Here is a 13,981-nt window from a genome sequence, read left to right on the forward strand (position 1 = left end):
GACACAGCTAATGAAAACATACCAAATCTAATAAGTCATATTCCTCTAATTATAACAATTAATACTATCACGCACTTAATTTTAATGTATGTATATCTACATACATGTACATATCTACACATATATACAAGTACCTATGTATATTAGAGTGGCCTTTTTTGGTCGATTTTCAAAAACCGAAAGTTTTCACATGAAAAAATATGAGGTTGGCAAGGAAAATAAATATGAAATTTGTTTTTTTGCGGATCCGGAAATTCGGAGTGGTTCCGGGTTGATCATTTTGATTTTTTAATAGGAAATATGTTGAAATTGAAATTATTATTTTAAATTTTCAGCTTTTACGACCATGAAACCCAATTTTTTATTCCTGAACTGTTTTTTATTGAAAACTTTATACATTTACCTTTTTAAAGTGCTCAAAAATTCTGACATTGATCGAAAAACCATGGTACACGATAATATTAAAGCTGACAAAAATATGAAATCATAATTTATATCAATATATCATTTAATGTCTAAAAATAATAATATTTAATATCATTTTAAATAAAGCATAATGTAGAATTTTTCTAATATACATACTTAAAAAAAAGAAATGCAAACTAAAAGAAATTGGTGTAATTTCGAAATTTTTGGTCAAAAAAGCTCAACCTGGAACCTCTAGGAATCACCTGAAGGCTTTTAAACTAATTACGTATTTATTTATATCCCCAACCTCACATTATTCTGTGCGAAAACTTTTGGATTTAAGCATTTCAAAATTTTTCATACAACAAAAAGGCCACTCTAATGTATATATATTTATGTGAAAAATGTACCATTATCGAGCCATACCACAGAAAATCGCGTCATTGCAGAACTAGTCCAAACTTCGTTTACGAAATTACATCAACAGTTGCTTTTATTAAATCCCTTGGTAACCTTCGGAATGTCCATACATATGTAAATGCATATAACGCGCTGTCCTTATTCACTGAAGACCAGGCTTACTCACTTAAGACGTCCGAAGTTCGGTACTTAATATAAATATGTATGTAAGTGAAGCTGTGTAAGTACACGCGCTCTACTATTTACTACTTAAACCTCGTGCGTTTTTAATGAATAGCATAATAATACATTATCATCGGCAACTTGCATGGTAATCCAATATTATTAGCTAGATAAACAATAAAACCCATAGCAGCATTCACATTCTTGGCAAAGTCTAATTAGAACGATAATAATGACTGGTTAAGAGAGCAAACAAACTTCAGAAATGTTTCAAAGCTAAGCGGCTTTCAGCTAAGGATGGACAGAAAGATAGCAATTTAGATATGATGCGGAGTTAAATGTAGTTGTCCATACATGTATATGTATGTATATGTACATATATATTTATTTGTGTAAGCTTTGTGGCGCTAAACATCGACACCATAAGGGTATAATTAATCTTAATAACATACTGCATACAATCGAAACAATGCTTCATGGACTTTGCAATTCACTCTTCTCTCAATCTTCGGAATCTGCACATTTCATGTTGTTAATTTTTATGCTTGATTGCACATTTGTTAACATCTGGAATGTAAGCATGTACCTACATACATACAGGGTGGGCAACGTGGGTGCACGTTTTTAGTTTCATCAAATTTCAAATAACGCTATACCGATGAGAAAAGTTCTTAATTAAAAGATAATAATAAAAACTTTACCACGCATCTACAGGTAAGGTCTTTAATTTGACCTGTCATTTTTGAAATTCCCTTTCAAAAGTATTCCCAAAAAAAAATCTTCTTAAATCTCTTTCGCATAACATTATGATACAAATGTATTTCAATAAACTTATGAACTAATTTGAATTGGATCGTTCGAACAAAACAAATGGCAGCCCTCATAAATAAATGAATAATTTGAATGTATCTTTTTAAACACGTGATAACCCTCTTCAAACATTCCAATTGGTCTAACTAAAGATTTCTTGACATTCTTTCGTTTGACTACGGTATGTTTATATTTTATATACTATATGTGTTAATAAATTGAGTTAGACCTTTCAAACAGGTGGCAGCCCTCTTCAAAAGTATTTTCATCCTTGTAAACTTTCCTTCGCCTAATATTCCGATACATATTTTAATTAACTGATGAATTCAGTGGAATTTGATTTTTTAAACATGTGGCAACCCCGCTAAGTATAGTTCAGAATTAAAAGTTTTCCAAACCCCCTTCTATTAGTACCCATTTTTTAATAATTTATTAAACTTATTAAATAATTTGAATTTAATTTTTTAAACAGGTGGCAACACTCGTTCAACACCTCAAAAATATTCTTAGCGTTTAAGCTAAATATTTCTTAACACTCCTAACTTGCGTATAAGTAAACTAAATTCGACATTTCAAGCAGGTGGCAACCCTCTTCAAAATATTTTCAAAATACTTGCTGAAACCCCTTTCGTTTAGTACTCTTATGGCGATACATATTTTTCTTACCTAGTATGATTTTTTAAACAGGTGGCAACCCTCCTATAGCTCAGCTGAGAAACAAAGCCTTTCAAAACCATTTCGTTTTATACCAATTTTGTAATAATTTATTTATATTTTTTTCAATAATTTGAATATAATGGCAACTCTTCAAAAAAGTAAAACCTTATTGCATATACAGTCCAAGCCTTTTAATTTGATACCTCATTTCGGAAGCTCGACCGAACGATGCAGACATGATGGCACTGATTATTTAATAATTTGAGTTTAACTGTTCAAAAGGTGGCAACTCTTTTCAAAAAACTAAACCCAGTTTGCACATCTACAGACCAAGCGCTTTAATTTGACATCTCATTTTTGAAAATCGGGCGTATTATATATCTGTGGTCATAAGCAATAACCGCCTAAGTCGACTTGAGAAAGAATTGAGCTATATATGCTATCGTACTCTGCAACTTCTATTCCATGTGTAAGTGAAATTCCCATCTCGCCAGCTAGGCTATTTAAAAAGTTATAGACGAACATATTTTGGTAACGCTTTTTCTCGATTACAGGTTTTTCGACTTAGGCGGCTATTGCTTATGACCACAGATATATAGATTTTACTAACACACACACTGGCTCTTTTTAGCAGATTTTCCAATATACCACGTATTGTTTCTGGTTGCAGGCTCCGTATTTCGTTTCGAATATTCTGCTTCCGCTGTCTAATAGTCTCTGCTTTATTAGCATACACTTTGTCTTTTAACTATCCCCCTAAAAAAGTTGGGCGCACTTAAATCCGTTGAAGGAGGTGGTCATGGGAAATCTGAATTTTTAGAATTCAAACTTTCGCCGAAACTTTCACGTTGTTGGTGGCCTTGCGGTAGTAATGCTTGCAAAAATTTGAATTTCGTATGGTTGCAATACATTTTCTATAGAAAGCCTTCAAACTTTATTGTGCAGAAGTAGTTCACAATAGTGGCTCACTATTTCTTCAAAGAATTCTTTAATCTTAATCAACAAAGTGATAACTTCAACTATTTATTTTTTTTTTTGATGAATTATGCAGTGAAACGTTAGAATTTCGTGGTTTATTTGAAAAATCTATCTTACCACCCTATATGTATTCCTTCCATTCTTCTGGCTCCATCAGTTGCAATGGAAACGATTTTCTTTAACTCGATTCCATCGCCTTCTAGACATTTCTGCACAAGATTTTCGATATCTTCAACTTTAGTTCAGCGTCCGTATTTATTTGCGTGTATTTTGTAGCGCTTGTATAAAGCTTCCGCAGTCTCATTCACTCACATGGTACTCATTCGTGGATCAATAACACGATGGAACTGGAGAGCCGCCACTTTACACCGAAAGAGCCGCATGCGACTCGCGAACCGTAGGTTGCCGACCTCTGACGTAGACCAGTGCTTGAATCGGAAAAGTCACTTTTTTTATTGACCATTGTTATGATAAAGTGTTTTGTCAAAGTTTACGATATTCTTAAAAAGGTATAAGCTTTTTTACTGTATGTATGTATACGGAAGTAGTTATCGCCACACTTTATCAATAAAAAAATTACAAAAAAAGTGGTAAACACAGACTTGTGCGACACTGTAAATGGCCAACTTTCCTCTTAAAAACAGCTGTCAAGAATTGTATGAATGGCACTTTCACCAGTCGTGAAAACACCCTCAAAAACTATTTCGTAAATTTCTGTGTTGCGTTTTGGTCTTATAATTCACACAATTTACATTTTTCACTTTTTCGTGGCATTTTGAATGGTTTGCTTCTATATTTATGAATTTTTCCATTCTATACGAGGCTGCAAAAAGGTGTATTCCCAAAAATAACCTCAAAAACTGTCGAGGTTTTCCAGTTCGCGCATAAGGGAATTCCCTAAATATAATCAGCCCTCTTGCCAATTTCATGTCATTCCCATAATTTAACATGGAAAAAAATGTTTTTGTTTTTCTTCATAATTTTTGGGAATATTTGTTCACGTGAAATTCGCATACTGCATACATTTAGCTCCAGCAACAGAGAGTTGACAGTGTAAATGAAAAAGTCGGATTACAAAAACATATACCTCCTATACCACTGACTGTTTAGATAAAAGCTTTTGCGATTTAACTCCTTTATGTATGTACGATGAAATTGTGTGACCTATTTACTGATCGAGCATGAAAGAGCTACTGTAAAATAAATTTCTCCCACGCCACAGATTGTTTAGATCTGAGTTTTTATTTTATACGGATGTATGAATGTAACTTCCCCATCTATTAAAAAAAATAGGGGTATTCACGATCCGGTGCATACTGTCTAGCATAGTACATAGATAGCATATTGGCTAATTTTTTTGTTGTTTGGACACATAAACTAACAACAATCATGCTATTTATGCTATCTATGCGCCATGCTAGACAGTATGCACCGGATCGTGAATATCCCTAATTTTTTCCCCTTAACATAAATAAAAAGTGCACAGTGAACCTGTGGCATAGCATAGTTTTGGTCGCTCGATTATTTAATCGCGATTCTGATTGATTTTATACCACTAAAAACTTTTCGTTAGCAAATTGTTCGCTTTTTAGAAACTGACTTCTTTGCCGTTTTCATTGTATCAAGCAAATATAATAAAATAATAACAATGCATTTCTGCTAATACGTTTTATGAAAAACTTTTTGAAATGCTAGTTAAATTTAATTTTAAGCTGTATGCGGCGATTTTTGCAAACTAACAAAGGTGCCGCTGTAATTAACTTTAATGACTAGCCTTTTTTAATCCCTATACATTTGCGAAAAAAATATAACTCACGAAAAAACATGCCAGATTGCTTCGTGCTCAAATACATTTCTCTACAAATAAAGTATAATTATTCAAATGAATATTTTATATGCATTTGCATACATATCATTGAAATTGACTTTGATGAAATATTTGATTAAGAGCAACAACCGTATGTATTTACATACATACATGCATGCATATGTACGTATACATATATATGTAAATACTGCCAATGTTTTGACTTTACGAAAAATAACAAAAAAAAAACAGAGAAAAGCTAAGCAAATGCAAGTGTAAAAACACCACAAGATCTGCATATTTTATATTTTTTTTAAAGTAGGGAAAAATGATGGATTGAAATAAGAAAAACTTAATGAAATAAAAGTTTTAAAAATTATGTTGCAGGTGTAATTTATTATTGCTTTAGCGTACAAGCCTCATTATGTGCGACAGGAATATTCCTAATGACAGTAATTAATATTAACATTAATTAATATAAGTAATAATCCCTTAATGGGCAGCACATGATGCTACTTTTCACTTCGAAATTTAGAAAAAACTTGTTCGTTCTACAGAAAAAAAAAATTTTTTAATTTAATAAGAACAAAAAAACAATGAAATACTGTTAATAAAAATATTATTACTTTTATTAGCATTGAAATAGGACCTCATCTACATATAAATATGTACGTATACAGTACGCTTAACGGCTTAGCTTAAAACGCCTCATCGGATGAAGTCGTTTACAATTGTACAAATATGTTTATCGTCAACTGAAATGCAAAAAGGCGTAACAAACATCGTCGGTGAGATTCAAAAAGTCGTAGCTAATAAAAAATTCAAAATTCAGTTTTTGATTGATATGATGGATTTCATCGAATTACAACTTCCACATCATTTATGAAAAAAAAAATAAAAAAAATTTAGTCAAGACTTTTTCCACTTCAGTTACGATGTTGTTACGTCTTTTTGCATTTTCTCGTCAGAAAAAACGCTAAAGCAATTAAAAATAAATCAAGTATTTGGACAATTTTAGCCTTAATTCGTTTATTTAGACGAAAAAGTGTCGCAGTTACTCATTTTTCCATTGTCACTCAAAAAAATCTAAATTTTTCTTTTTATAACTTTTGGAAGTTTTCAAATAGAATAATCATATTAGAGGCAATGGACGTTGGCATCACACACAACCTATCTGTGAAGTTTCAAGAGTGTGCCTCCAAACTAAAAAAACACGGCAGCGTTTAGAATATCTGTCGCTGCTATTTTGTAATTTTTGAAATTTTACGATTTTTTTTTTAATTTCAGATACATACATATGTTTGTATGTATTTCAAAATGTTGAAGTTAAACGATGAAAATTTTCTTCATGCCAAATTCATTCTAAAATTGTTATATACATGAAGAAAATAATATATATGTACCTAAGGAATATTGTGTGAAAATTTTCCACGCCAATATTTAATTACTTTCAAATAATATGACTTTTAATTTTAGTCGTGTGGGTTAACTTGTTAAATGAATGAATGAAAATATCATTCGAGAACTCAATGAATTACTGGTTCGAAGAGAAAATGATCTTACTCGAGAGAAGTTGTTTTATCAAAAGTCCACAGATATGTAGTTTAAGAGTTTGTTTTCTTCTCATCAATATATTTTTTGATAACGTTTTAAAGGGAGGACGTTGAGGTTCAGTGTGACTCCATTTAGCGTGGAGAATCTGGATTTTGGAAAGTTTGTTTTAATTTTTAAGGCGTTCTGAATTAGTTCACTTAGAACTTAAGGATGTTTTCCTACTGTAATCGTCCAGTTCGTCTGTGAAAGTTATGTTTTCACATGCTGAGCACTGCAATCGCCTTACCGGACTATTTATTGTTCCTTACTAAGGAGTGGTTAGGAGTGCAGCACGCCTCATATAGCGTGTCTGGTAACAGATGCTCCTCCATATCCGCCCATATAATGCATGCCCCTAGCAAAATTGAAATAAATCTCACCAAAGATTTGCCTTTGGAATGGCATGTTGGCACTCCAATATCTTAGTGGACTCTATCTTTTGACGGATGTACAGTATGACGTGAGGCCAATAGGTCAAAAGTAACTGAGTGTCACGTTCAGGGAAGGCAGTGACGATATTTTTTCGGGTTGGGTAATTAAAAAACTAAAATTTTTTTGGTTGTTTAAGTCTCTATGTGTATTACTATTTGGAAATTATATTTACTGTTATGTTTTAAACATTTCCCATATAAACATATACTAACTAAATAAATAAAACTAACTGATTCTCTCTCTCTGCTTTACTGCGAAGTGATGGAAAATGTCTTTCTATTTATATAATACCAAATGAGACACACATTTATATACATATGTACTTTCTCCTATTTTTGTCACCAAAAAAAAATGTTGATGTTTTCGACATTACTTTAATCTGTGCGTCATATTTTTTGTAATTTTTAGATGAATTCACGTGACGAACCGGAAAAAACATTCAAAGTTGCCATGCCTGATAATGCCTATGCTACAGTTTATCTACGTGATGCCATGTCGGTGGAGGAATTTCTGGCTAGCGCCTGTGCACGTCGCAATCTCAATCCAATGGAACATTTCGTACGTGTGAAGAAGCGACGTGACATGGAGGATCATAACTACTTTGTGCCACACCGAAATGATTTGATTGAAAATTACGTAAGTAAAAGAAACCAATTAAAACAACATAAATACATATTTAGGGAGCACCATATATCGTATCAAAACGCCATGAATGCACTCGAACATTTTTTTAAATAATAATGAAAAACTAGCCAATGCCAAGTGGAGCAGAGATGGAAAATTAAGTTTTTGAAATTGTACCTCATTTGCGGCAGAAATTGTGCTTTAAAGTAGATAAACCATATTGTAATACACTTATTTTATCAATGTAATTTAGTTAAGTTTTCAGACATGTGGCAACCGTCCTCAAACATATTTTCGACTGTAAACCTTCTTAAAACTCTTAGTTTGACACCCACATGGCAATATTTCATTTATTGTATCAATTTGACTGAGTTAAAGTTTTCGAATCCTAAGAACAGCCAACAGTTATCTTTCTTAAACCTCTTTAATTTGATACCCTTATTGTAATAATTCATTTATTTTATCAATATAATTGGGTTAAAAAATTTTCAAATAGGTGGCAACCCTCCAAATTTTTGTGATATCATTGATCCTGGTATTATACCGAACAATACAAAAAACATTATTCAAATCGGTTCAGCCGTTCTCGAGTTTTGACGACCGTGACAAACGAACACAAAATTTTTGTATATATAAATTTCTAAATCAAGATACGTAAATGCTTTTAGTTTGGTACCGATACCGTAACATTTAATTTATATTACCAATTTAATTGAGTTAAATTTTCAAACAGGTGGCGACCCTCCTCAAAACATATTTTCGACCGTAGGTCTTTTAACAACACTTTAGGTTGATACAAACATTGCAATATTTCATTTGTTTAATCAATTTAACTGAGTTAAAATTTTCAAATAGGTTGGAACCCTCCACAAGAGTATTTCCAAACGTTTTCTTTCAGCCCCTTTACTTTGATACGACAATTTTTCCTCTTAAAATTAGGAAAATTATGTCGAGCACAAATAAAACTAGGTACTCAAAAACGCGAATATATGGTAGATTTCAGACCTTGTGTGGTAGATGTGCTAGATGCTCAAAAAAGTGGCAGATCTACCACAATGTGGTAGAAGTCCGATCAATGGTAAGCACCTTTCTTAAGACAACAACATCCACCCTTTCTTGCATACTTTTTGGAACTGCCACAAAAAAACCCAGCTCTTTGCGGCAACACAAGCTTCATAGTTAGTAAACACCATGCAAATATTACTTTGTTGATATGTTCGCAAAATTTAGTTGCACCGATATCAGCGACCAGAAGGAAACCAACAACTTTATTTCGCAAAACAAAACATAAACCATTGACCAGAATTACTACGGAAACCCAACGACCTACCGACGTTACTCGTATCGTCAACATTATCAAGTAACTACTTTTAATGGCAAACAATGAAGCAAATAACTAAAAACCAAAAGCAATACAACTAAAAGAACAATGAGCGGAAATAACGCATAGAATTGAGAGCTACAGCAAGGATCCCATGCACATGCATACACACACATACATATATTTGTATAAAAATGTGTGTATTTAATGCAACTTTTGCGGTCAACTTTTCCTTTACTTGAATGAAAACTTGTCTATTTTGATGGGCGAACGATTGAGCATGACCACATATAAATTAGGGAGGTCCAAAAATGCATGCGTGGAAAGAAAATATAGTCCGAATTTAAATGCACTCGGGGTGATTGCATTGTTCTATATCAAAAAAAAGTATACCTACTGCTTCTCTTCAGGAGATTTCCAATAATAATACACAATTGTTTATTTTACCCTTTTTTAAAACGAACAATTTTATATGGGGCCCCCATTGCATTTTTTGGCATTTTTGGAGACCTATGAAAAATAGTTATATTAAAAAACTGTTAAATAAACGAATGGGTATTATTAATGGAAGGCTGCTGAACAGATTTGGTTTTCAAGAATTCTATACCATTTCTACGAAAAACTGTTTTTCCCCATACAAAATACATTGAACGCTTTGAGCGCGTTGAGCGACCTCTAAATGTTTTTTGATTTCAAAATAAAACACTGCTGTATATTTTTTGGGTGGTTGAGAGCTTTAAAATTCCGACTTTTCTTCTTTTTTTTTTACCACCCTAATGTACATACATACATATATATAGGTATGTTCATGCAAGTGCTACAATTTAAGTGAACAACCATTGTTGATGCTACTAATATTGTCACCAATACGTCCACTCTCGCTCTATGAAACTACGCCTCCCCTCAAATCAGGTTCAATGTGTTGAAATAATTGAGCAGCAGCCCTGGCAGCTAGACCATTGAGTACAATAACATCTTCGCCGCCTACGTCGCTGTCCTCCTAGTCGCCGCAATAGTTGTCACCACTAGTTGACAGTAGCCAATGTGAAATGACACATATGAATGAGCATCAGCAAACAGTTTTTTAAGTACATACATACATACATGGCATACACATGAACATTCAAGTTACTTGAAAGCGCTGGAAACTCCTTCCAACCTTTTGAAGTGTTCATTCACCCTTTCAACTTGCTTACTAACGAGTGGTTCATGGTTGATATCTACCAGCTGCCAGCTGCCCTCCAAGCAAAAGTTTGCAATTAACAATTTCATTAAAGCCTTCATGTGAATATGGCATGCCACAATGTCGTCGCCATCGTCGCAAGCACTGTCGAAAGTCATTGACATTCGAGTGGCATATGAAAGGCGTGTTGAAAGAAATATGGCAAGGAGAATAGCAGCAAAAAATAAAAAATACTTAATACCTAAAGGAAAACGTTACAAAAAAAATAGAAAAATTGGAAATACCTACAAGAAACACACACCTCATTTTTAAATACACTGATTTAGTGAGTGAACGAACACACGCGAACTACAATTTGCATATTTCAGCGAATGTCTGCTTAGCATAGTTTTGAAGTTTGTATAGAAGGGGTCATGCCTGATACGCGTAATTACATCAATTCGAATGAGTGGTACACCCACCCACATACATACATACATGTGTGCACTTGCACTTACGTTCATATACTATACACATATACATATACATACATATATCGGTGATATATAAAAATGCATCAGCGCATGCATCCGGCCAATGTCACAAACCACGGCTGAAAGTTTTAGAGTGTTATGGGAGCTGCGACAAAGTTTCTGTAAGGATGAAAGGAACTTCTGGTGAGAAACTTTTTAATTGCACAGGTGAAGTTTTTTAGCGTGAGATACACAAATGCATATGTGTATGTATGTATGGATAAGTATTACTGAAAACTGAATGGCGTGCGGTTAAAGCTTTTATTTTCTCGCAAATTTAAAATTTAATATGTCTCAATCAATATTTTTACTATACCAAGACATGAAGGTAGCTAGTGGCTAGACGAATTACAAGAAAAACAACCATAAGGCTTTTCTATGAACCGACTGGCCATAAATAGCTGGCGCATTGTTTTGTGGCGCCGAGTTTATCCACTTATAATTTCTTCTGCAAAACGAATCGATATCTTTGACGCAGCTTAGCGGGTATTAAATTCAAGTATTTGTTTGTATTTATTTATGCCAGCCAAAAATGGGGCACTTACAGTTTCAGGCTGCTTCGGTACAGTGTGGAATGGGACTTGCCTTTCGGCTCACCCGCACTAAAAGCCCACCCCTGCTCCGTTTCCCTCCCACCATGGACCTACTGTAAGGTATTACTTCGCGGAGGGGGAGCGGCCTATTGCCAATCTATGAAATTCTACGGGGTTGTTCTGCTCGACGCAATTTAGATAAAATTGTTCTTACCGTGCGCTATCAATATTTGGGTCAAATGGAGTTCAACTTCCCCATGTTCCCTACTTGCCCACCTTGATATCGAGGGTATGAGGCGGTGCGTCCAACGACCGCTGGATGCGCAGTCCCACCTCGTCTTCCATAGCTGCAAACACCTCTGTGTGGCAGCTCTTCGCGTTTCGTTTAGTTTATAGGCCTGGTTCCTGTCACTTTCACTAAAATGTCAATGGGGCAGAGTCCTCCCACCACTAGTGCTGCTTCTTCGGACATAGTTCGGAATGCACTTTGCATACTTCGATAGCGCAAAATCTATGCAAAGACTTTGCTTCTCGTACATATGATGTCTTGCTGGACGCTTCATACCAGATTTGTGCACCGTGTGCTCCCTGCGCACGAAGCTTGCGTATAGTTGTCTGCGCTGTTGTTTCGGGCCTCCTACGTTCATCATAACACTTGTTAGTCCCGCTGCCACCTTTTCGGCTTTCTTGACAGCATAATCAATGTGCGTCTTGAAGATAAGCTTCGTATCAAACATTATACCTAGGTATTATAAGGCCGCCTTTGAAGTAATTTCTTGTTGATCAACGTTTATACTCGCCACTTCTCTGACCTTTCTTCTGCTTATTAGAACAGTTTCGGTTTTTCGGTGCGCAAGTTCGAATCTTGTTTCGACCAGCCATGCTTGGATCTGAACGATTGAACTATTTTCTGCAGTAATTATTTCTTCTAGATTCTTTGCTACCACCACTAGCGCTATGTCGTCAGCAAATCCAACAATTTTCACTCGTTCTGGCAAGAATAGTCGGAGTAGACCATCGTACATGATATTCCAAAGTATTGGACCCAGAACCGAACTCTGTGGCACTCCAGATGAGATAAAGTCTTTGACACCGTTATCCGTATTGCACAGTAGCACTCTATCTATTTGCTAAATAGTTGTCTACGATTTTGCGAAGGTATTCGGGTACCTCAAATCTGCGTAGAGCGGCATTTATGAGTTTCCAACTTGCGGTGTTGAACGCATATTTTACTTCCAGGGTGGCAAGCAAGCAGTACTCCTTTGCTGCTCCCTTCCACTTTTCGCCACTGATTGCATCTTCCGCCAACTGCTTTACTAAACTGGCTGCATCTACTGTTGATCGCCCCTTTCTGAAGCCGAACTGTGTCTCTGAGAGGCCCTCCCTTTTCCTCGATTGCTTCCAACAATCTATCGCTGATTATGCATTCGAACAACTTTCCCGTCGTATCCAACATGCATATAGGACGGTATGCTGAGGGATCTTCTGGTGGCTTCCCAGTTATCGGCAATAAAACTAGCCGCTGACGCTTCCATGCATCAGGAAATACTGCTCCTCTAAAGCATTTGTTAAAACTATCGACGAACACTTTAGGGTTCGCAGCTACAGCAAGCGTGAGGACACGATTTGGAATTGCAACCGGTTCCGGTGATTTTACAACGATTTTATCAATTTGCAATGGTGTGTGTCCAGACATTTGCAATTTTGTGTTTCCAGTAGACGGTTTGTTATTTTATCTTTTTAATAGTAGCAGGAAAAATTTTTCTCACAAAACTTGGTTGCCTTGGGAATAATGCGCTTATTATCGTCTCCAGCTTCTTTACCACCCTTTTCGTCACAACTTTATATGCTAAGCCCCAGGGGTTATTTTGGACGCTTTCACACAATCTAGTAAAGCATTTTCGCTTAATGGCTTGTTTAAGCTCCTTGCGTTTAGCTCTGTATGTAGTATGTTCATCGGTAAAGCTTCCAGCTCCTGTACCGAGAAAGAGATAGCCATGTGGTCGCTATGAGTGTACTCGTCGCTAACCTCCCAAGACGTGTATCGAAACAGCCTGCTGCTGATAAAAGTGAGGTCAATAATGGACCCCGGCCCATCCTTGCTAAATGTAAATTTGGTACCCGAGTTGCATAATGCCACATCCAGAGACGATAGTGCTTCAAGAAGAGCTCTTGCTCTGGCGTTAGTTCGTCGGCTTCCCCACTGCAAGGCCCAAGCATTGAAGTCGCCTGCTATTAATCTAGTGTGATCTAGTCCGGGCATCAAAGGTTAGCTTATCCATACCTGCTTCGAATTCATCGAGGGTAAAACTAGTAAACAAAACCTACGTCTGCTTTGAGTTGTTCCATGTGCAGGGGCGTTATGGCGCAGCTCCACACCGCTGCTCGACCGGCGTCGTCCTGGGCACATAGCTGGCAGTCCCCCGCCTTGTATGGCCCACTTAGTAGCGCTGTGTCAACGTTTTGGTCAATCACCGTATGCTCAAGTAGCTCCTGTGCAGATTTGCAGTCGTTCAGGTTAAGCTTCAAGACCTACATGAT

General features: G+C 35.6%; 1 protein-coding gene across 1 annotated transcript in view; it reads left to right on the top strand.

The window, feature by feature from the left end:
- LOC118746479 (protein still life, isoforms C/SIF type 2-like) overlaps window positions 1–13,981 on the top strand; it is a 375,070-nt gene that overhangs the window by 207,719 nt on the left and 153,370 nt on the right. Inside the window, exon 8 of the mRNA XM_036480328.1 lies at window positions 7,676–7,903. Within this exon, the coding sequence (XP_036336221.1) occupies window positions 7,676–7,903 (228 nt within the window). The remainder of the gene's footprint in view (window positions 1–7,675; window positions 7,904–13,981) is intronic.

This window comes from Rhagoletis pomonella, unplaced genomic scaffold (genome assembly GCF_013731165.1).
Source record: "Rhagoletis pomonella isolate Grant_MI unplaced genomic scaffold, Rhpom_1.0 Rhpom_scaffold_00010, whole genome shotgun sequence".
NCBI classification, from domain to species: Eukaryota; Metazoa; Arthropoda; class Insecta; order Diptera; family Tephritidae; genus Rhagoletis; species Rhagoletis pomonella.